The 20,124-nt window shown below is 40.9% G+C and overlaps 2 protein-coding genes across 2 annotated transcripts; one reads left to right on the top strand and one right to left on the bottom strand.

The window, feature by feature from the left end:
• Window positions 1–795: 795 nt before the first annotated feature.
• On the top strand, window positions 796–15,272 carry LOC138962289 (coiled-coil domain-containing protein 174-like). The gene is made up of 11 exons (XM_070334044.1): window positions 796–850; window positions 4,190–4,291; window positions 5,731–5,837; window positions 6,098–6,159; window positions 6,989–7,160; window positions 7,724–7,813; window positions 10,097–10,245; window positions 10,879–10,973; window positions 11,427–11,541; window positions 12,218–12,364; window positions 13,203–15,272. Exons 1-11 carry the CDS (start codon window positions 812–814, stop codon window positions 14,750–14,752), a joined length of 2,628 nt encoding a protein of 875 aa, XP_070190145.1. The 5' UTR covers window positions 796–811; the 3' UTR covers window positions 14,753–15,272.
• A 776-nt stretch (window positions 15,273–16,048) lies between these two features.
• Window positions 16,049–19,121, bottom strand: LOC138962290 (ASNSD1 upstream open reading frame protein-like). Its single transcript, XM_070334045.1, has 4 exons — window positions 18,888–19,121; window positions 18,427–18,480; window positions 17,857–17,932; window positions 16,049–16,565 (listed from the first exon to the last, which is right to left on the bottom strand). The coding sequence occupies exons 1-4, from the start codon at window positions 18,975–18,977 to the stop codon at window positions 16,474–16,476; spliced, it is 312 nt and encodes a 103-aa protein (XP_070190146.1). The 5' UTR covers window positions 18,978–19,121; the 3' UTR covers window positions 16,049–16,473.
• Window positions 19,122–20,124: the final 1,003 nt, after the last annotated feature.

Below are 20,124 nucleotides of genomic sequence, written 5' to 3' on the forward strand. Positions count from 1 at the left end.
AATTGTCCAAATCAATTTAAAAACACTTTCATCTTATTCCTTGTCGGTTCCTGATTCCAAAAACATAATAGATATGATATGTTTGGATTAAAAACACGCTCAGAAAGTTAAAACAAAGAGAGGTACAGAAAAGCGTGCTATCCTTCTTAGCGCAACTACTATGTACCCCGCTCTTCTTGTCAATTTCACTGCCTTTGCCATGAGCGGTGGACTGACGATGCTACGAGTATACGGTCTTGCTGAAAAATGGCATTGCGTTCAGTTTCATTCTGTGAGTTCGACAGCTACTTGACTAAATATTGTATTTTCGCCTTACGCGACTTGTTTCCAAATAATCCATGCATTATACACTGCCCACCCCATCCCACCCTGAATAACTGTACATATTTTAATGTTTGATGGTGTGTGTGTGTGCTAGTGACTTTAAGTCTCCGTGTGTGTGAACGAGTGTATGTGCGCCTTGAGTCGCCTGTTGGTGAGATATGTGCGCGTTATAAATATTCGTATTATTATTATTATTATTATTTGAGAAGCACTGATCAGTTGAACTTTCTTTTCCGTTCTCCGCTGAACTCAAGTTATTGCAAAAGGAAATTTACATCTGACCTGCCAAACGGCATTGTGTGTGTATGTGTGTGTGTGTGTGCTTCCAAAAATCATTACAATTCTTAGCAGATATTACGAGGATCTGACCCGAACACTATCTTTTTGGCTAATTCCCGCATGGGTGAAACTCACTTGGTTTGTTTCCTATTCGGTTCGTTTCAAGTTAGTTGCATTTCTTTGTAAGGGACATCACCCTGAAGGCAAGATGGCTGACTCTTCCCGTCCGTCTGTGGCCAAGTCTTCAGTAAGCAGCATGTTTTTCTATTTTTCTATGGTTTCGTTCGCCTGTGCCGAACTCTATAGGGTACTATATAGTATCGACGATAATGACACTGACGTGAAATTACTCTGAAATCTCAAATAAGTTGTCCCGGGACTAGATCAGATCACAGGCGGAAGGTATCGTTCACTGGACCACTACTTACATAGAAAGACTACTCTTTCTATGTAAGTAGTGGTCCAGTGAACGATACCTTCCGCCTGTGATCAGATCTCCAAAAAGATCGAGGTGACAAAAGTTATATATATATATACTTAATATGAAATTGAAAGAGTCCGAATGTGTCCCACTCCCACCATTCCTAGTGATTCCCACTTCAATAGCAAACAAGAAACTGCATAGATCTACAAAAAGTCCAAAACTCAGCAGCACACCTCATTCTCAAAGCACGCAAACGAGATCACGCAACACCACTTCTTCACACACTGCACTGGTTACCTATTCAAGCTCGCATTGACTACAAACTGTCCACCCTCTGCTTTAACTTCTTTTCTGGCTCGTCTCCTGCTTACTTCTCTGAACTCCTCACTGTCTATTCTCTAGCAAGACAACTCCGTGCCTCTTCTGACTGTCGCATCCTTACCATTCCACACACCAAAACCAAAACATACGGACAACGCACTTTTACTTTCTTCGCTCCCACACAATGGAATTCTCTCCCCTTTCACATCCGCCACTCTGTCACCCCAAGCATTCAAATGAGCACTTAAAACGCACCTCTTCAAGAAATACAACCCCTGATTTTGTTTTCTCAGTCCATCAGTAGGCTACATGTAGTGTATTTGTTGTTTTAGTGATATAAATGTGATATGTATAAACATCAAGGGCTGTTTTCAGTATTGTTGATAACATGTTCTGTTTGATTAAGGGTATTCAGCTGGTATTTCCTTGTTTTCACTACCTTTTTATTCATGTTTTTATTACTTAGTGGAAGAATCTTTTGTAATGTATGTTTGATGGTGTATGCTTTTAATTAAGCGTTGTTGACTATGAATGTAGATGTAAATGCTTGTATAACTGTGTTTTAATTTTAAATGTGTCTTGAAGCGCAAAGAGCATAATTGTAAAGTTATGATGTTGCGCTATATAAATGCTCATTTATTATTATTATTATTATTATTATTATTATTATCATTATTATTATCTATTTCAGGAACAAAATGTAAATAGCCTCTCTTCCACTATCAGTCATTTTTGGAAAAAGGATATAAATTAGAATCTGGTTGCTAGTGCTCAGAACTGCAGGGTTCTTGCACTGTTATATTTCACAAGATTAAAAACATGAAATAGAAATTAGACGGTCATATAATATTGTAATCATTGCTGTGAACAACAGTAGAGAGCTAAAGATGGGCTTCTCTACCTTTTTCGTGGTAGCGCAAGAACTTGGCAAAGGAACACACGCATGTCGCGACGTGTACTACAACGGTTAAGAGAACGAAGGAATTTGGGTTCTGTGGTAGCGGCTGCTGGCCAGTGTTGATTAGATCATACTGTCTCACTTTTCTGAAACATATCATTATCAATGTCATGCAGACACTCAAGTGTCAACACATCATATTCATATTAGCTAATATAATTGCTTCAATGCCTTCATGCAATTTTCTTCTTTCGACCATGCCCCAGTGGACTGAAAAATTGAACTGATCTGGTTTTCGACCTGCCATCTCAGGGGTCGACACTAACTTATTTGGCCTGGCCCCAGAGATGGAAATTGCTGGGGCGGAAAACAAAAATCTGGGGCCCACTCTCAGTATTCACGTGCGGCAATGCATTGTCTGTTTTTCTTCATCGTACTGAAGCCAGGGAAATTCTTTCAACCATTTGACATTGAAATTACGTCAGCGCTTCACGCTTTTGGCTGCATCGGTCTCCTTTTTTTCGTTTCTCTCCACCCTGTTCTTCATCTTCATTTCCATGTCTTTTTACACCAGGGATGTGTCGCCACATTTTGCGTTTGGCATTTGAAGGCGATACTTATCTCTCATGCTAAAGAGCACAATCTGGGAGCTATTTCCCTTGCGGCATTGTCCTTCGACGATTTCAATGTTTTTTTCTTGACTGCGGCATTGGTCGTAACGCAAATTTCAGTGACGACTTTGACTGGCGATTTTTAGTGATTGGCTCTGGCATTGGAATTTTCGGTTTGTCATTGTCAGTTGGAATTTATCCTGGGGCGGAGTGGGCCCCAAGCTTCGGCAATGTTTGGGGCGGAACACAAAACTCTGGGGCGTTCCGCCCCCCGCCCCCGCTAGTGTCGAACCCTGCATCTTAAAATGTCTTTCGTCTGCTTGTTGGACTTACTTACCTCATTTAAGCCTGCTAAATGGCTTTTTAATCTTGATTTTAAATGTTTATGATTATATGATAAATCACGCATAAAGATGCCATGTGTTGATTGCACAAGGTAGGCATTAATGTCAGGGATTGGCTTGGGTTTTGTCCACTAGAGGTCCATTGACTGACTCAGCCATGAATCAATCAGTCATTTTGCAAACCAATCAGTCAAGACAAAAAACTTTCCTTCCACCACGGGACTGCCGCAATTGTGCATTACGGCAGTGAGGAGAAACTTCTGAAAGTTGTTTACAATGTACAAATGAGAGAAAAATTCAATTCATTTCTTCATTTTCTTGTTTATTTTCCAATGGTCTTACATGAAGAGGAATAAAAGGTCTGAGGACACAATAATCATATTCATTTCAATTAAGTGAGGAAGGGGAAAAAAAAAGAAAGAACAAGACAGCAGACAAAAATAAGACGAGCTGACTGACTCTGCTGCATGTTTATCGGTCAGTTGACGGATTGAGACCTGTGTGTCGGTCTTTTCCGAATTTAACATGGCAAAAGAACGATGACCGACGCCCAAGCCAATCCCTGATATGTTATGCCTATTCGAATGTAAAACGTGACAGAAGTCAAGTTAATGAAAATTACCAATATTCTACAAATTTTGTTTCTCTCAGCAAACAGAATTTATGTTTGTTGAAAGCGGAAGTCACATTTACTCAGAAAAATGTGATGTTTCACAAATGAAAATGGCCATGAAAATTGAAATTAACGTCATTTTGCTTTATAATCACTGACCCTACTAGTACTATTGCACTAGTGCCCACATATGCTGACATGGCAACACAGACTACTGCAGACTTTAATGATTAAACAGCAAAACTTGTCCATCATTGTAAAATTAAAAACATTGACATTTTCTGTTTCTGTAGATTTTAAAATCGGTTAAAAGAAAATCTACGCACGGTACATGTACAATTGTGTGTATGCTACTGTACTTGATTTGTTTTGCAGATGATTGACCTGAAGGCAGAACTGTTCCGTAAGCAAGAAGAGTACAAACAACTGAAGTCTCAGAATGCAGCTGATTTTGTCAAGGGAAGAAAAAGTGAACAGGTTTGTGTCATAGATGATAGTCATACGTGTGCAGTGACTTCCAGGCACTACATGCATCTTTTTGTGTGTGCTAATGCTATCCATCCACCCTGAATTATGAATAGGGAAGAAGAATTCCTGATTGTTTTATACTTTATTTTAACAAAGTTTAAGTATTTTTTTTAAACAGCAGTGTTGTTCCCAGGTCCCTGTTGACGGTCATTGACACATTTTTGATCTGACACATAATCAGAAGGGACTCTGACCCATGACCGGTTGACTGTCCAATAGTTTTGACATGTAGATGATCTTCTGACCATCACTTTCCCCACTATTACTAAGCAAACAAAGCAGTGACATTTGGACCTGATACATATTTTCCATCCAGGTCCAACTGACTTTTTGTCCTCTGAGAGGTTGAGAACAACACTGAACACTGCCTGCCACATCCTTTCAGTTTCACTACAAAATAGTAATTTTATGTTTTATTTTTACTCAAATCAAAATAATAATAATAATCAAAACCTGAGCAGAAGGTTGAGAATAAAAGTAATTTAGACGCTGAAGAGAAAATGATGTTATCTTGCCATAGTGTTTATAGAAATGAACAAGAAATGAAAGTCTTTTAGAATCAGGGATCGCGCTAGCTTTTTAAAAAACGCGTAAGTCATACGCAACGAAACGAAAAAAACGCGTCACGGACCAATATTTTTGCGTACTACGAAAACACGTACAGACACAAACAAAACACGCACGAAAGACTTAAAGACACTCCTTACCTAAATACGGCGAGTTTTCCTGTCGAACTCCGCGCACGCCTGTCGAATAACACCCCTGCTGTCTCCAACCTTCGGGCCTTGCGAGTTTGTTTCCCGCTCTAATACGACTAGACACACTTTCCGCCTTTTGGAAGCGCGAGATGGGAGAGCAGCTAATGTCTGTTTCATTATTCGACAAGACATTATCTGGTAATACCCTCGTTACGTTCGTTTGCGATACTTCGATGCAAAAAGAAACGGACTTTAGTTTTGACGCGCAGATTTCATGTGTGTCGTCACTTCTCGAGCCCTATAGTCAGTTTCAGGATCGGGTGATTATTAAGTCAGAGCAAAAGCGCTGCGTGAAGACAAGAAAAAGTTACAATATTTTTGCGTATGGCTTACGCGGCGCGGCGAAAAAAACGCGTCAGCGACTTTTAAAATGCGTCAAATACGCAAAAATCGTGCGTAAACGCGATCCCTGTAGAATGGATGGCATTTTAACGTTTTGAATTTAGTATCATGGTTTGATTGTAACTGTCACTGTACATTTTTAATACACTCACGTGTTTGTCAGTTTAGAACATGTAGATCGTTCTTAAAAAATCTCAACAGAAAATATGAGTACTTGTATGCAGTATATTTGGCATGTGTTTACAAAAAAAAAAGTTTATTCATGTGTGTGTAATTCCTAACTCCCAGCATGGCAAGAAAAGCTTATGGAGCAAGCAGAATGCTGGTGTGGAACAGAGAGCCAGTAAGGATCTGGAACAGAAGGAAGAGGAGGACAATGTCATGGAAAGATCAAGGTTGGTTTGTGAGAGTGTTTGTGAGTATGTGTGTGTATGCGTGTATACATTTTCCATCAATCAGTAAATATGCACCACATGTGAGTGTCTCTGTGTGTGTCTATGTGTATGTGTTGAGTGCTTGAGAGGGGAGAGCTAGAGAGAGAGAGAGAGAGAGGCATCTCTCTTTTGTTTCTGTAAAACTCATCCAGTCTTTTTTTAATCAGTCTGGTGATGATTATTATAAATATTAATTTGCAGAAACTGTGTATGTATTTCAGGAAGGCATTGGAGGCCAAGTCCAAAATCTACGAGAAGATTGCCTCTGCCTCGGGAATACCTGGTATGTTTTCTTTGTGATAAGTAAGGAGTATACGTTAAGCCTGAAAACGTTCCTCCTTTTCAAGTAAAACTTTCACAGTGAAACTACTACTTTTCTTTCATTCTTGAAAGCACATTGCATGTAGACATCACTGGCGGGTATTCCAGGAAAACTTATACTAATATAGCCTGTATGTGACAGCGCACAAGCAATCCGGGGACATTGGAATGTTGACTCACATGAGTTATCAGGAGCGTCATGCAAGTATGAATGAGCAGTGTTAGGACGGCCCTCAATGGACGACAATCTTCAAACAGAACAAGTGTCACTGTACAGTCGTCAAATTCCAAGGTCACAGCGGGGTCATGTTCTGGGTCCAAAGGTCACTGAGTGGAACTGAAATTTGGATTTTCTCCAACTTTTATGAACACATATTTTTGAAACCTCAATGTGACGCACTTCCACGTTTTGATGACTTACTCAGTTCCAGACACTATGATGTCCCAAGTTTGCTTCTTGATCTGTGGTCATGTGGGGATAAGGATTGTTGAGCTATCTTCACACTAGATGGCATTAAATCACTTCTTTTTGTGAATGGAAGGCCTCTCGGAAGCTTCTCAGATTGTTCTGTCTTCTTTGGTACTTATTTGATTGTTCTTCTGAGAATGCTTTGTCATGATGGCACTTTTTGATGGTGTAAAACCAGAATTCTTCTTCTTCTATGCTCCTGAGCTTTTCATTCTCAGGGGTGTACATTTTGCATGCTGCATCGATGTTTACCCTTCCACATGGGCAGCATGATGCCAAAACTAGTATTCATTGTTCTGTGGTGGGGTGTGGTTCTTTTCAGATGAAGATGGCAGTGAAGGGTTTCTGGTAGACTTCCAGAGAAAGGCAGTTGACAGGATAGTGGAAGAGCGGCGCAGTGAGAAGGTCACTAGCGTTGACCCTGGCAAGGCTTCCGACGATGATGACGTCAATGATGAACCAGTCCCCGCACCATCTGATCCAGAGGAAGAATGGTATTATTATTGAGCATCACATTTTTCTTGTTTGTTTTTGTAGTTGTGGGATTGAGTTTGATGGCAATTCATCTGTTGCAGTGTAATTTGCATGTACCTTGAGAGTAAATGTGGTGCCTTGGTTGGTATCTGGGATTTGAGGCCCCTCCAATGAGAGGACACCTCCCAAAAAAGGACACATGTCTCTTTGGTTACTAACTTGACCAAAATATATTTATGAAAGACCACTGGTATTTCACACACACAAATAGAAGACAATAAAAAGAAGAAGAGAAAACAAAGGACCAAACAAATTGAAAAAAGAAAAGGTTTGGACTTAAGTAGTTGACACATCTTCAGATTTTAGGCTGAAATCAGACTTTTCTGTGCATTCCAAGGATACAGTTTCTGAGTAATTTGGGGAAACATGCCCAGAATGAGTGTATTATTTTGTAGTCATACGTAACTTTTCAGACTTGTTTATGCATCCCAATTCCCATATCTGGTAGTTGTTTATATCCTTTGTCACTCAGCAAAGTTTTCTTGAACTGAACCTTAACCCTTTATTCTTTCTCCCCACAAAGGGTGGACTATGTTGACACCTTTGGCAGATCAAGACGATGCATGAAAAAGGACCTGCCTCGCCTTGAAACCCAGGAAAGACCACTTGGCGGGTATGAAGTTGTTATGAATTCGGTCATCTGACCCTTTTATTCTGCACTGAGATTTAAGTTCCTTTCTGCTTGTGTTTCATCTTGTTTTACATTCAGGGAAGAAAATAAGCCACCACGCAGCAAGTGCACAAACATAAAATGCGAAACAAAGTTACTTTATTTTAATCGGAAAAAAGATTGATTTTTGCACTGAGTCACTTTAAATGTACGCTGAAGTATGTGTCTAATTAGTTATTCTTCTGCACAGAAAGTAAACTGTTTGAATTGGGAGATTCCGCCCCCAAAAAGTACATTTGACTGTTTTGGGTAGTTTCTCAAAGAAAAGCCAGGGTTCAGATATCACATGGGATCTTTTGAGAATATGGCTGTTTGCATCACATTTTTTAGAGTGACACTGACAGCCCTGTACTATGTACAACTTTTAATTAATTAACAACTGAAAAGATACCGCCTCCCTCCTCTACAGTTTACAAGACCTTGTGTCACCAAAGGTATTATGTGAACCCAGGAAAGAAACAAACTTGCGTTGGTCGCACCGCATAGCCCTATTGTTGAAGAGACAATGACATTGAAAATACAACTACCAACCAACAAAAATCACATTATTTTTTTGTAGTAACAGTTTATCTTTTGGATCAATTCATTACAGTTGAACCCCCCTTTGTTTGTTTGTTCGTTCATGGGCTGAAACTCCCACGGCTTTTACGTGTATGACCGTTTTTACCCCGCCATTTAGGCAGCCATACGCCGCTTTCGGAGGAAGCATGCTGGGTATTTTCGTGTTTCTATAACCCACCGAACTCTGACATGGATTACAGGATCTTTTTCGTGCGTACTTGGTCTTGTGCTTGCGTGTACACACGGGGGGTGTTCGGACACCGAGGAGAGTCTGCACACAAAGTTGACTCTGAGAAATAAATCTCTCGCCGAACGTGGGGACGAACTTACGCTGACAGCGGCCAACTGGATACAAATCCAGCGCGCTACCGACTGAGCTACATCCCCGCCCGTGAACCCCCCTTTTAAGTACTCTTGTTTTAGGACTTCCACCCCCTTCCTTTGTAAGACCTTAACTTCCCAGAATTTCTGTTACATTTCTGTAAGTTAATCTGAATGTTAAAACTCCCTCGCTTAGGACCTTATTTGGTCAGATCTTCGAAGGGAGGTTCCGCTATGTATTACTGTTGATTTTCCCCTGTGTATTCTACAGACCGTAACTTTCCCAATTTCTGTTACATTTCTATAAGTTTACCTGAATTTTAAAACATCCTTGCTTAGGCCAACAACTTCCTCCGAAAGCGGCGTATGGCTGCCTTAATGGCGGGGTAAAAACGGTCATACACGTAAAATTCCACTCGTGCAAAAAACACGAGTGTACGTGGGAGTTTCAGCCCACGAACGCAGAAGAAGAAGGCCAACAACAAAAAAAAGTGTTTGCGGTATCCCGACCGACCCTATTTTTTCGCGCAACCCTAGAGGTTTATTTGGCATTTAAAAATTTGGAAATAAAAAAAATAAATAAAAAGTCTTTGTTTTTGGGCAAAATAACTTAAAAATATGTTTTTTGGGGGGGAAAAAATCCCGACCTACCGACCCTATTTTTTTGTGCCTATGACCGTAAACAGACTATTTTTTTTGTTTTGCCTTAGGACCTGATTGGGTCAGATCTTTAACGGTCTTGGAAGTGAGGTTCCATCAGGGTTTAGCCTGGAAGAAAAAGACAATGGGACATTTGTCCCCCTCAACCAAATTCTAATGGGACATTACAAAGTCGAAGGCAAAACGCGCAAAGCAGGCTAGGCGGTCCAAAAATGGTTTTGTCGAAAGATGCAAAATAGTGCTATTTAGTGCCATAAGATGATATGAGAATTTGCCCGTGTATCAGGTAACCGTGTGTGTGTGTGGTACGTGTGTGTGGGTCTGTGTTTCGATCGATATCGCTTCTGGTGACCGTTTCCACAGAAGTAAACGTGCGAGCACAGATAGTTCGCAGGATTGGTTGAATGCTAATGAATTACATTTTAAAAGCCAATCACAGCGCGTTTCACAAACTCGCAAGTTGCTCGGCTTGGCGCTCGTTTTTGCTTAGGTCATTCCGAACACTGTACTCCCGTGAAAAGTGTGCATGGGGTGGTGCATTGGAACGTAATCTCAGTGCGCCCTTTGACACACTGAAGGGAATTCCAATGTGACATTTTGAGATGTTATGCGCACGGCGCACTAGTAAATGAAACCCTGTTCCATTGTGCCGCTCTGTTGATTTTTTTCCTGTGTATTGTACAGGCCTCCCAGTGACGTGGCACTGAAACTGAAGGAGGGCGCAACGCTACTGTCGGCAGACATGAAGAGAGAACTCCGCAGACAGCAATGGGAGAAAGAGGCACAGGAACATGCTGACGGCCCTTTGCACTATTCTAATGTGCAGTTTGATGGTGAGTACAGTGAAACCCCCGTTTTAAGACCCCCCAATTTAAGACTCCCACCCTTTTAAGACCTTATTTTTTCAGATTTTCTGTTCACAACCTCTGTAAATTTACCTCTATTTTAAGACTCCCTCCTATTTAAGACGCAATTTTCTCAGATTTTTGAGGTTGTACAATTTAAAAAGGGGGTTCCACTGTATTATTTACTTTTTGCTTTGGTAGGCTTCTCAGTATGTTGTGTGTCCCCCTTTAAACGTTCATTTCATTGTTAGGTTTGGTCAAGTCATAGAAGACAAAGGAAGAGAGTGTAAGCCGTTTTTGTTTCAGTGGTCTCAGCACAATGGTAATGTCATTATAACTACAGTGTGTTAAAACTTTTTTTCTCAGGAAAGTATAAAAGCAGTTGATCTGAGATTACTTTCATGTTTTGTTTCTTCTAATCATAAACTTGTTAAAAACAACATATTGCTGAATTAGAAGAGAGAGAATAAGAAATCTGTGAGCGTAGTTATTTTAATGTTACAGAATTTCAGTGGTTTCCTTTGGTTTTGTGTGTGTGTGTCACTGTGTGTGTGTGGTATCTGCACTGAGTATTTTGGGGATAAAGGTTTATGAGTGTCATGTTTTTCTGTTGTGAAACAGAAATCCGCTCCCATGGCACTGGTTTTTACCAGTTTTCTAAAGACAGCAACTTGAGAGAAGAACAGATGGAGATGCTGAACAAACTGCGAGAACAGGTAACACAATGTTTCATGCGACACCTGGTGTGCATGATTTTTGTGTCTTGTGTTTTGAGCCGTGTGCATCTGTTGTATTGTCTGGTTTAGTGTATTTGCAGTAAATGTCCCTGATGTGTTTAGAGGCCTTTGAGGATATTGAGTATCATCATTTAGTTACCTTACCTGGTTAGAATTGCATAGGAAGCATTATGGTACAAATTCGTTTACTAGTTTACACTTTACAAGAATCTTTTCCCTGACAAAAAGCACACTTGTCAGAGTAATTTTAAACATTACTGATGAACAAAAGTGAACCAATTCCAATTAATCAAAGTTGATATGAAGATAACTGATACAATGTATCAATCACTTCGTGTACTTTTTTCCTTCGAAACTGTTTTCAAACTTTACAAGTTAATGAACTTTCATGAAGGATACAGAAGCTTTAACATTTGATTTACGTTAACCTAGACAACAGACAGTCGGCAGAGGAGTGAGAAAATCAAAGAAAAACGCAAAGCAGCACTGGGAGCACGCCTGGCCAAGGTCAAACAAAGGCGCAAAATGAAGGGAGGCAACTTGATGGGTCAGTATCGGAATGAATTGTTTTACATCTTATAAGCAGTGCTCAATTTTGGCATTGACTGTTCATCTAAGAGTTCTTTGGGGTGTGAAAATGAACGAATTCCAAGAATAACTCTGTCGGGTTTGCATGGGTTGTGGGAGAGTTACCTTTTCTTGCAAAATTTTGTACACGCACGTGTTTCCTTCATTACCCTCGTTAGTGTTTGGCCCCTCCAATGTTTATACAAGGTTTTGCAAGAAAAGGTCACTTTTCCACAACCCGTACAAAGCCGAGTAAAAAATTTTTAAATCTTTGATTGAGGTTAGGTGGATGGAGGTGTGTACATTCAGGATATTCATGCCCACATTCACTCTGTTCTTCTATCATCAAGTGTTACCTTTGGGATGAAATCATAGAACATTTACTTGAAGTGGAAGATGTAGAGGTTGTCACAATAGCAGTTGAAGATTTGTTTCCTTTCTGCTGTGACAAGAACAGGACTTTTAATGGCGAACATTATTTAACTTTTTTGGTAACAAATCAGTGATTTCATTAGCCATTTTCCAAACCGGTGTTTGTTACCAACAGGTCAATCGTTAATCCGACCCCTGCAAATTTGCTTTGCAAAAGATTGATGTACTGGTATTGGTAATCATGTTGACAAAATAGCTATTCATGCTTCATTTGATATGCACAGAAACTGAAGAGGACGAAAAGCCTGTAGAGGAGGAAGTCAAGCAAGGTGCAAAGAAGGAAGAGGAAAAGAAAGAACCTGAACCACTGACCCGTGACAACAGCTGGCGAAGCTCTGCCCCTGTTAGAGAATGGGACAAAGGCAAAGATAGTAAGTAACTAGCATGCAGATATGTAACACATTCCTTTCACCCTTGAGGACTTTCTAGTGTATTTAAATCCCAGGTCAGATTCAATTCAAATTATCTGCATAAGTTCCTTCAAAGAAATATGCAGACATTTCTACGGTTTTATGCTGTAATGCTGTTGAAGGTTTTTGACCTGTTAATCTTTAGATCAACAAACATGAAAGGTGAGTTATTGGACTGGAGGTTTTAATTGTATACAAAACAATTTTGTTTGTTTGTTTGTTTGTTTGCTTAACGCCCAGCCGACTACGAAGGGCCATATCAGGGCGGTGCTGCTTTGACATATAACGTGCGCCACACACAAGACAGAAGTCGCAGCACAGGCTTCATGTCTCACCCAGTCACATTATTCTGACACCGGACCAACCAGTCCTAGCACTAACCCCATAATGCCAGACACCAGGCGGAGCAGCCACTAGATTGCCAATTTTAAAGTCTTAGATATGACCCGGCCGGGGTTCGAATCCACGACCTCCCGATCACGGGGCGGACGCCTTACCACTAGGCCAACTGTGCCGGTATACAAAACAATACATTCACTCTCATTAACAATAGTTAACTGTAACAGCTAGTTTGCACTGCAAACATTTGAATTTTTTTTAAATCTTATCTTTGAATTTGCATTTTCCAAATGTTTGATTGTTTAAAGGAAAATTACTGTATCCATAACTTTGAGACAAGCAGCAAAGTGCTATAGGGGGAGGGGGGGGGGGAATAATTGATTCTTGTGAAAGCTACAACTTTTCCCTTGTGTTTGCCATAAAGCAGGAGATGATAGTAATTTTTCTTGTTCTTTTGCAGAACTTCCAGAATGGAATGCAAAGCGCTACATGAATGAGAGACGCTGCGAGCGGGAGACTGAATTTGCCCCACCACAATTCTACTTTGACAAACAACCCGGAGCCAAAACTTCATCTTCTGCAGGATACACCAGTCGAATAGGTCAAAAGAATCATGCAGGAAACACTCAAGAATCACCAAATTCTTCCACTGGCAAGAACACGGACGCTTTGCTGAAGCAGATTAGAAATTCTGCTGGGGCATCGTCCTCACAAGTACCTGCACCCCCTGTGTCTGGTGATGTGAAAGCAAGTGATGGGGAAAGTGTTAACAGAGCAGTAGCTACAGCTGTGAAGACTGAGCCTGAAATTGACCCTACCGCTATTCCTTTGCCTGAAGACATGGTGACAGGTGCACAGCCTTTCGGCAAAAAAACCCAAGGCAAAGAAGATGGTACGCAGTTTTTGCAGCAGGCACAACCTTTCTCCACAGCGACTCAAGGACATATCCAAGGCCAAGACAACGTTCAGAGTCAAAGTCAGTACTATTTTCAGGGTCACGGTCAAGGACATATTCAGGGTCAAGGACATATCCAAGTCCAAGAATATGTTCAGAGTCAAAGTCAGGACTATTTTCAAGGTCAAGGACATTTTCAAGGTCAAGGTCAGTTCCAGCCAGTGGGTTCACAAGTTCAGATGGGGGATTTTTCAACGCCACCACCTGGATGGTGTCCTCCTCAGTCCAATTTAATGCCACCGCCAGCAGGCCCAGCTGCTCAGTTTGCTGCGTCACCATCCCCATGGCCTGCACACCCCTCAGTCCCCACCCAACAGTCCACCGCCGCATCCTCTTTCAGGTATCCCTCCCAACAGGGACTTCTCAACCCGCAGCCACAGCAGACCAGTTCCTTACCACACACAGTCCCGCCTCCCACTGCAAAGCCTACCGCAACCAAGGTGTCAGAATCTACCCAGAAAGCGACAGCTCCCAAGTTGAACATGGTGGACAAGCGCTTTATGCAGAACAGGGAGGTGTCGGAAGAGGACCTCTTGGGTTACATGGCAGGCGCCTCTGCAGATCGGCTGGCCACGGTTGAAGCTGTGCCCTACACCCCAGGAATCTTCACCTCTGCTGCTTCAACGCAGAAGGCAGTGAAGGTTGAAACACCCGAAGAGTACGTCTCTGGAGGGGAAGTCTCTGCAGTGCAAGATACAAACAGAAGCAGTGGCATCCCAGAGGCTAAGACAGAGGGGGTGATCTTTGGCGTTCCGGAATTTCTCCAGCCTGCCTCCAACGTGGCTGCTGAGACCTATCAGCCTGGGAGTTTCATGGCGGCGAAGGAGGCAGCAGCAAAGAGAGCAGAGGAAGATTACGAAGTTGCTCGGAAAAAGAAACAGTACTCCAGTGCCCCTGTGTTGTATGGTATGACTGATAATGTGTATGAAGAGCAAGAAGTGAAATACAGTGTGCCTGCTAAGAACGCAGAGAAAAGCCAGGCGACAGGAACAGATGGGGACCGTACGGACGATGAATTAAGTAAGTTTTTGAAGGAAATGCGAGGTGGAAAGTAAAAGTTTTTTGTAACCAAGTTCATACTGCACCTTACTGGGGGTTTTTGCTCATAAGTTTTGCTTGTGTTTGAAGGTAATCATTGTATCCTTGAGTATTATTGTTTTAGAAATTCCTGCAGGCAGTGTGTTATTTTTTTACCATGAAAGCAAAGATTGTTCCTGTTGTTGCAGTTATGTCAGCTTGTTTAAAATGCAAGTAATTATTGTTTCTGTTATTGATGGTTTTGCAAGATCAATTAATTTGGTTTTCATTTAACGATATAAATTAAAAGTGCTGTTTTGATGCGAGTACTTTTTATGTCAGGACCATTTAGTAGGAGTAAGATTGATATGAAGAGAAATATTAGGAAATGTTAACTTTACAGTGTTTGCTGTTGTGAAAGTAACATGAATTGCAGTAAATATCTGTTCAGGTGAGAAATCATATGTAAGATTATCTCATTTGTTATTTCTTCATTGCTTATCGCATCTCTATGATTTGATAAAAAATAGAAGTTTGAATATTGCAGTCTGTGAATGATTCATGAAATGTATCGGCTTGTGTGTGTGTGTGTGTATACTCGTGTGTGTGTGTGTGTACTCGCGTGAGTGTGTGTGCATGAGAAGCAGAATGCATGTACTTATGTATACGTGAATGGGGAGATTTATATAGCGCTTGACGTTCTCTAAGCGCTTTACATATTAATTTCTGCCGTGTGAGATGGAATTTTGTACACAATATATCACGCATTCACATCGGCCAGCAAACCTCAAGCCTATTAGGGCGAGTATTCACCTTTCACGGCCTTTATTCCAAATCACACGGGTATTTGGTGGACATTTTTATCTATGCCTATACAATTTTGCCAGGAAAGACCCTTTTGTCAATCGTGGGATCTTTAACGTGCACACCCCAATGTAGTATTATTCAGATGAAGCTGGACACTTTTTCATAAAATGTAAGTGCTCGCAGACAAAGTTACAGAAAAGATATCTTCATTTGTGTTTTAAGGTTACCTACTACTGTACTAGCTCTCTTGCAGCTAGTCTAAAATGGTTGTTCCCTTGATACAGAAAAAAAACCCACACGAAATAGTAAACATAACTTTCTTTTTGTTCTGAAGGCAATCAAAACCACTGACTGATTTGTAAGATTTCTACAACACATAAGGCGGGCACCACCAGTATTTCTCCCATCACCACAGGTGTACAAACAAGAAAATTAGGCTCATAGAAATGGGAAAACAAACATGCACAATGGCAAACGGAAAAGGAGAGGATGAAATTAAGACAAAGATAATAAAAGTATTCTGACAATGACTGTGTATGAAGCTTTATTTCAATGTAACACAATACATACAGATGCACACTATATCATGTTTACACAGACACACACACACACACATTTAACTGCACAGCACAACTTTCAACCCAGTATACAAAACACTCACTTCAAAAAAGAACCATAACTGGTAGTTTACAAAAAGCTTTCGGCAACAGCATCTTAGCTTTCACAGTGAATGAGGTGACTAGATCCTTTTTTCATGAAATCTGTTCTGATGCTTTTTTTTTTTTTTTACATCGTCAATAACTCTGAATAATTACCCCATGATGAGAAAGAACATATTATAAGTCTGTTTTGTTTTTTATTACTGGATCTCTCAATGGCATTCTTTTTCATACATTACACACATGCAGAGATTCAGCAGCTTTTTCTTTATAATGTTATAATAGTTTTAGTGTTAAGATTTTTCCTCCTCCTCTTCTCTTCTTTCCGTGTGTGAAGTGCTTGTTTCCAGATCTCGGTATTCTTTCTGAAGACTGTCTAGATTCTCTGCAACACAAAACATGAACACAGCCTATAAAAGCTACCTCCAACCTCAGAATATAAGTGTAAGTTAAAAAAAAAATTGTAAAAGGTATGTGTGTGTATGAGATTGAGAGATTAGCATTAAAGCTGTGGTCTATTTATGACTTTCCAGGGCTACAAGGTTGAAAAATAGGGATACAATCATGTACAGAATTCTGGACAGCAAACGCTACCCGAAACCCCACCTATACGGCGTGTATGACCTTGAGAGCTTCAGTCAACTGATCATATTTTATCTTCAAGAGAGATCAAGGGGAAAAAATAAACGCCCCGGCGAAGATTCGACCTCGAGACTTCGTGTCTCATGTCCTAACCACTAGGCTACTGCGCCAATTGAGAAAAAGAAGGAAAAACATTGATATAAATTCATGTTATGTTATTCTTGAAGCAGCATGATTTATATCTCTATCCGCCCATTGTTCAGAAGTGAATACATGTATAACTATTTCTTAGATGTCTGTTTTCAACTGCACACTGAGCTTTGGAGAGATTCAATTACTGTTCTGTCATTTTTCTTGCATGTTGTAAATAGAGATATCGCAGCTATTTGCATGGCGCGAATGTCGTGTAGCATGACGGTGTAAACATGTACTGCGATTCCATGAAACATGTTTGCAAATAAAGGCAAATTTTAATGGCAATTTTGACGTTTTTGCAATGCATGAATGGTAATTCAAGCGTAGAATGATATAAAATTATCAATTTTTTTATCTTTGACAACACTGGTGAAGTGGCCTAGCGGTTAAGACATCGCCCCATGACATTTCGAGGCCCCGAGGCCTTTGAGTTCGAATCCCTGCCAAGTCGTTTATTTTATCTGCTCGATCCTTCTTGACAAATATGCTCAGCTCTGAGAGAGCAAACCGGATGTTACCACTGCAAAATTCAAGCGTTGACTGAAGCTCTCAAGGTCATACACGCCATATAGGTGGGGTTTCGGGTAGCGTTTGCTGTACAGAATTCTGTACATGATTTTATCCCTATTTTTCAACCTCGTAGCCCCGGAAAGTCATAAATAGACCACAGCTTTAAATAGGCTTGTACAAAAACTCATGCGCCAGATCTTCTTACAACAGAAAAGCAAATTTATCAGCACCCACAGACTTTCCTGTTTTTCAAAAGCATGCTGGGGATGTTTTATGGCAATTAATCTCACAAAGCTTTGGCACTGATGAGACTAATGAAATTACTGTCAAAGAACAACCCAGAACCGTTTCTTCTTAACCATTGTAGATTTGAACAGACTGCAACTTACGCTTGGCTCGGTGCATCTCTTGCTGAACTCCTGATAGGAACATAATGTTGCTGTTTTGCTGCTGCCGGTACACCTTCTGTGAAACACATGACACAAAGAAAATTGTTTACATTATTGCTTTGTTATATGGGACTAAGTAGTAGCATAGACCTTTTAGTTTGTCAGAAATATAGGTCCCTGGTACATGGTAGTAGTCCGTGAATTTTTGTTTGTTTTTTGTAGCTACCTTTGTCACTAAAAGATATGTTGCAGCCTCAATTTTAGTGTCCAGGGAGAAACAATCCACCGACGGGTTGGGGTTATAGGGGGTGCTGGGGAACTGAAAGGGTTTATAGGCATTTAACTTAAGCCTAAATTACCACAATCTATGACTATGAGTGCATGCCCGTTCCCTGCACACAGGAAAAACACCTACTGGAAACGCACTCACTTTGGGTCAAATTAGACCGCTTCTGCCGCACTTTGGATCGAATTAAACCCTTTCTGCCTCACTTTAGGACGAATTAGACCCCTTCTGCTCCACTTAGGGTCAAATTAGATCCCCTCTGTGAAAGTATAAACAATACTTACTGCTCTAGGCTTCAGGCTGCTCAGCTCATAATTGAGGACTTCTTGCTCTTTCATCTGCAAATAAAGATAACCACAAAGGAATATCATTCTTCACCAATAAGATATTGCTTAATTTGTGACAGAAAAGTGATGGAAGACGAGTTAACTGTGTCAATGAACTGAAACAAGCTGCCTCTTTCGAATCGTGACCACACTGCATGAACACACAAGCACACACACACAGTGACACACACACAAACACACTAGCTGTCACACACACACACACACACACACACACATACATCTAATTCCTTATTATTCACACACACACACACACACACACACACACACACATCTTATTCCTTATCATTCACACACACACAAACACACTCACACACAGAGCAGGCAGACCGTGAGAAGGCATACAATCAGAGCATAAGTAGAATCAAAAACATGCACCACAACTATGAATCGCATCTTACCTTCACCTGTACCTCTACTTTTCTTCTCTCCATCTCGTCTTGCATTCTCAGTTTATTGTGAGTACGGACTACACCTGCTTTGTGAATCATACGGCATGAGCGGTTCCCAATTAACACTTATTCTAGTCTCGGTCAGCCAAGAGTCCAACTGATAAGGTCGTTGTACGTTCACACGAGGAAGTGGGCCAGAAATTCCGAGACGAAATTGCGCAAGACCAGAGTTGTCGTCCATAACATTGTCAAAGGGAAGCAATCTTCATATTTACACGATCCGGTTTTGACTAAGTTGTTTCCCGTAGATTGTGCCCCCAGCCGAGGAAGCTGGTATGCATCCAATTACTTTTTATTACATCTCAATCCTCAGTCACCCTTCAACCCCTCTCCCACAGCCGGTGAGGTAACAAAAATAAACAGCGCGAATGATTACGAATACCAAAAGAAACATAGTTGTGATTAGTGGACCTACTTGGACAGAAGCTTCCTGAAGTATTTTCTCGTCCTTGTTCACACTGAGGAGCTTATATCAAAGCGCCGGTCGATCAATATTTACTCCTGCATGCTTACCCTTAATACTATTATTCACTATTTGTAGTGAATAGTAGTAGTAAGGAGACTGTAGGGATGAAGGATACAAGCTCCTGTGTCCTTGTTCATTCAATGTCCTTGTCTGCTTTGTGTCTCTGAGTTTCGTGAACAGAATCATATCACTGAATCAATCAATCAATATGAGGCTTATATCGCGCGTATTCCGTGGGTACAGTTCTAAGCGCAGGGATTTAAAAAAAATTGTTTTTAATGCAATTTATATCGCGCACATATTCAAGACGCAGGGATTTATTTATGCCGTGTGAGATGGAATCTTTTTACACAATACGGCATTCACATCGACCAGCGGCAGATCGCAGCCATTTCGGCGCATATCCTACTTTTCATGGCCTATTATTCCAAGTCACACGGGTATTTTGGTGGACATTTTTATCTACGCCTATACAATTTTGCCAGGAAAGACCCTTTTGTCATTCGTGGGATCTTTAACGTGCACACCCCAATGTAGTGTACACGAAGGGACCTCGGTTTTTCGTCTCATCCGAAAGACTAGCACTTGGAACCCACCACCTAGGTTAGGAAAGGGCGGAGAAAATTGCTAACGCCCTGACCCAGGGTCGAACTCGCAACCTCTCGCTTCCGAGCGCAAGTGCGTTACCACTCGGCCACCCAGTCCTTAATATCATGATCA

The sequence above is a fragment of the Littorina saxatilis genome, linkage group LG3 (genome assembly GCF_037325665.1).
Source record: "Littorina saxatilis isolate snail1 linkage group LG3, US_GU_Lsax_2.0, whole genome shotgun sequence".
Lineage (NCBI taxonomy): Eukaryota > Metazoa > Mollusca > Gastropoda > Littorinimorpha > Littorinidae > Littorina > Littorina saxatilis.

Bases quoted from the DNA above. Each gene is read 5' to 3' on its own strand.
- LOC138962289 (XM_070334044.1), top strand. From the start codon at position 812: ATGGCTGACTCTTCCCGTCCGTCTGTGGCCAAGTCTTCA. The intron at 4,292-5,730 runs GTTTGTGTCATA...CCTAACTCCCAG, and splicing joins AGGGAAGAAAAAGTGAACAG to CATGGCAAGAAAAGCTTATG. The intron at 7,161-7,723 runs GTATTATTATTG...CTCCCCACAAAG, and splicing joins TCTGATCCAGAGGAAGAATG to GGTGGACTATGTTGACACCT.
- LOC138962290 (XM_070334045.1), bottom strand. From the start codon at position 18,977: ATGATTCACAAAGCAGGTGTAGTCCGTACTCACAATAAACTGAGAATG. The intron at 17,933-18,426 runs GTAAGTATTGTT...TGTGTTTCACAG, and splicing joins GCAGCCTGAAGCCTAGAGCA to AAGGTGTACCGGCAGCAGCA. The intron at 16,566-17,856 runs GTAAGTTGCAGT...TTTGTGTTGCAG, and splicing joins AGAGATGCACCGAGCCAAGC to AGAATCTAGACAGTCTTCAG.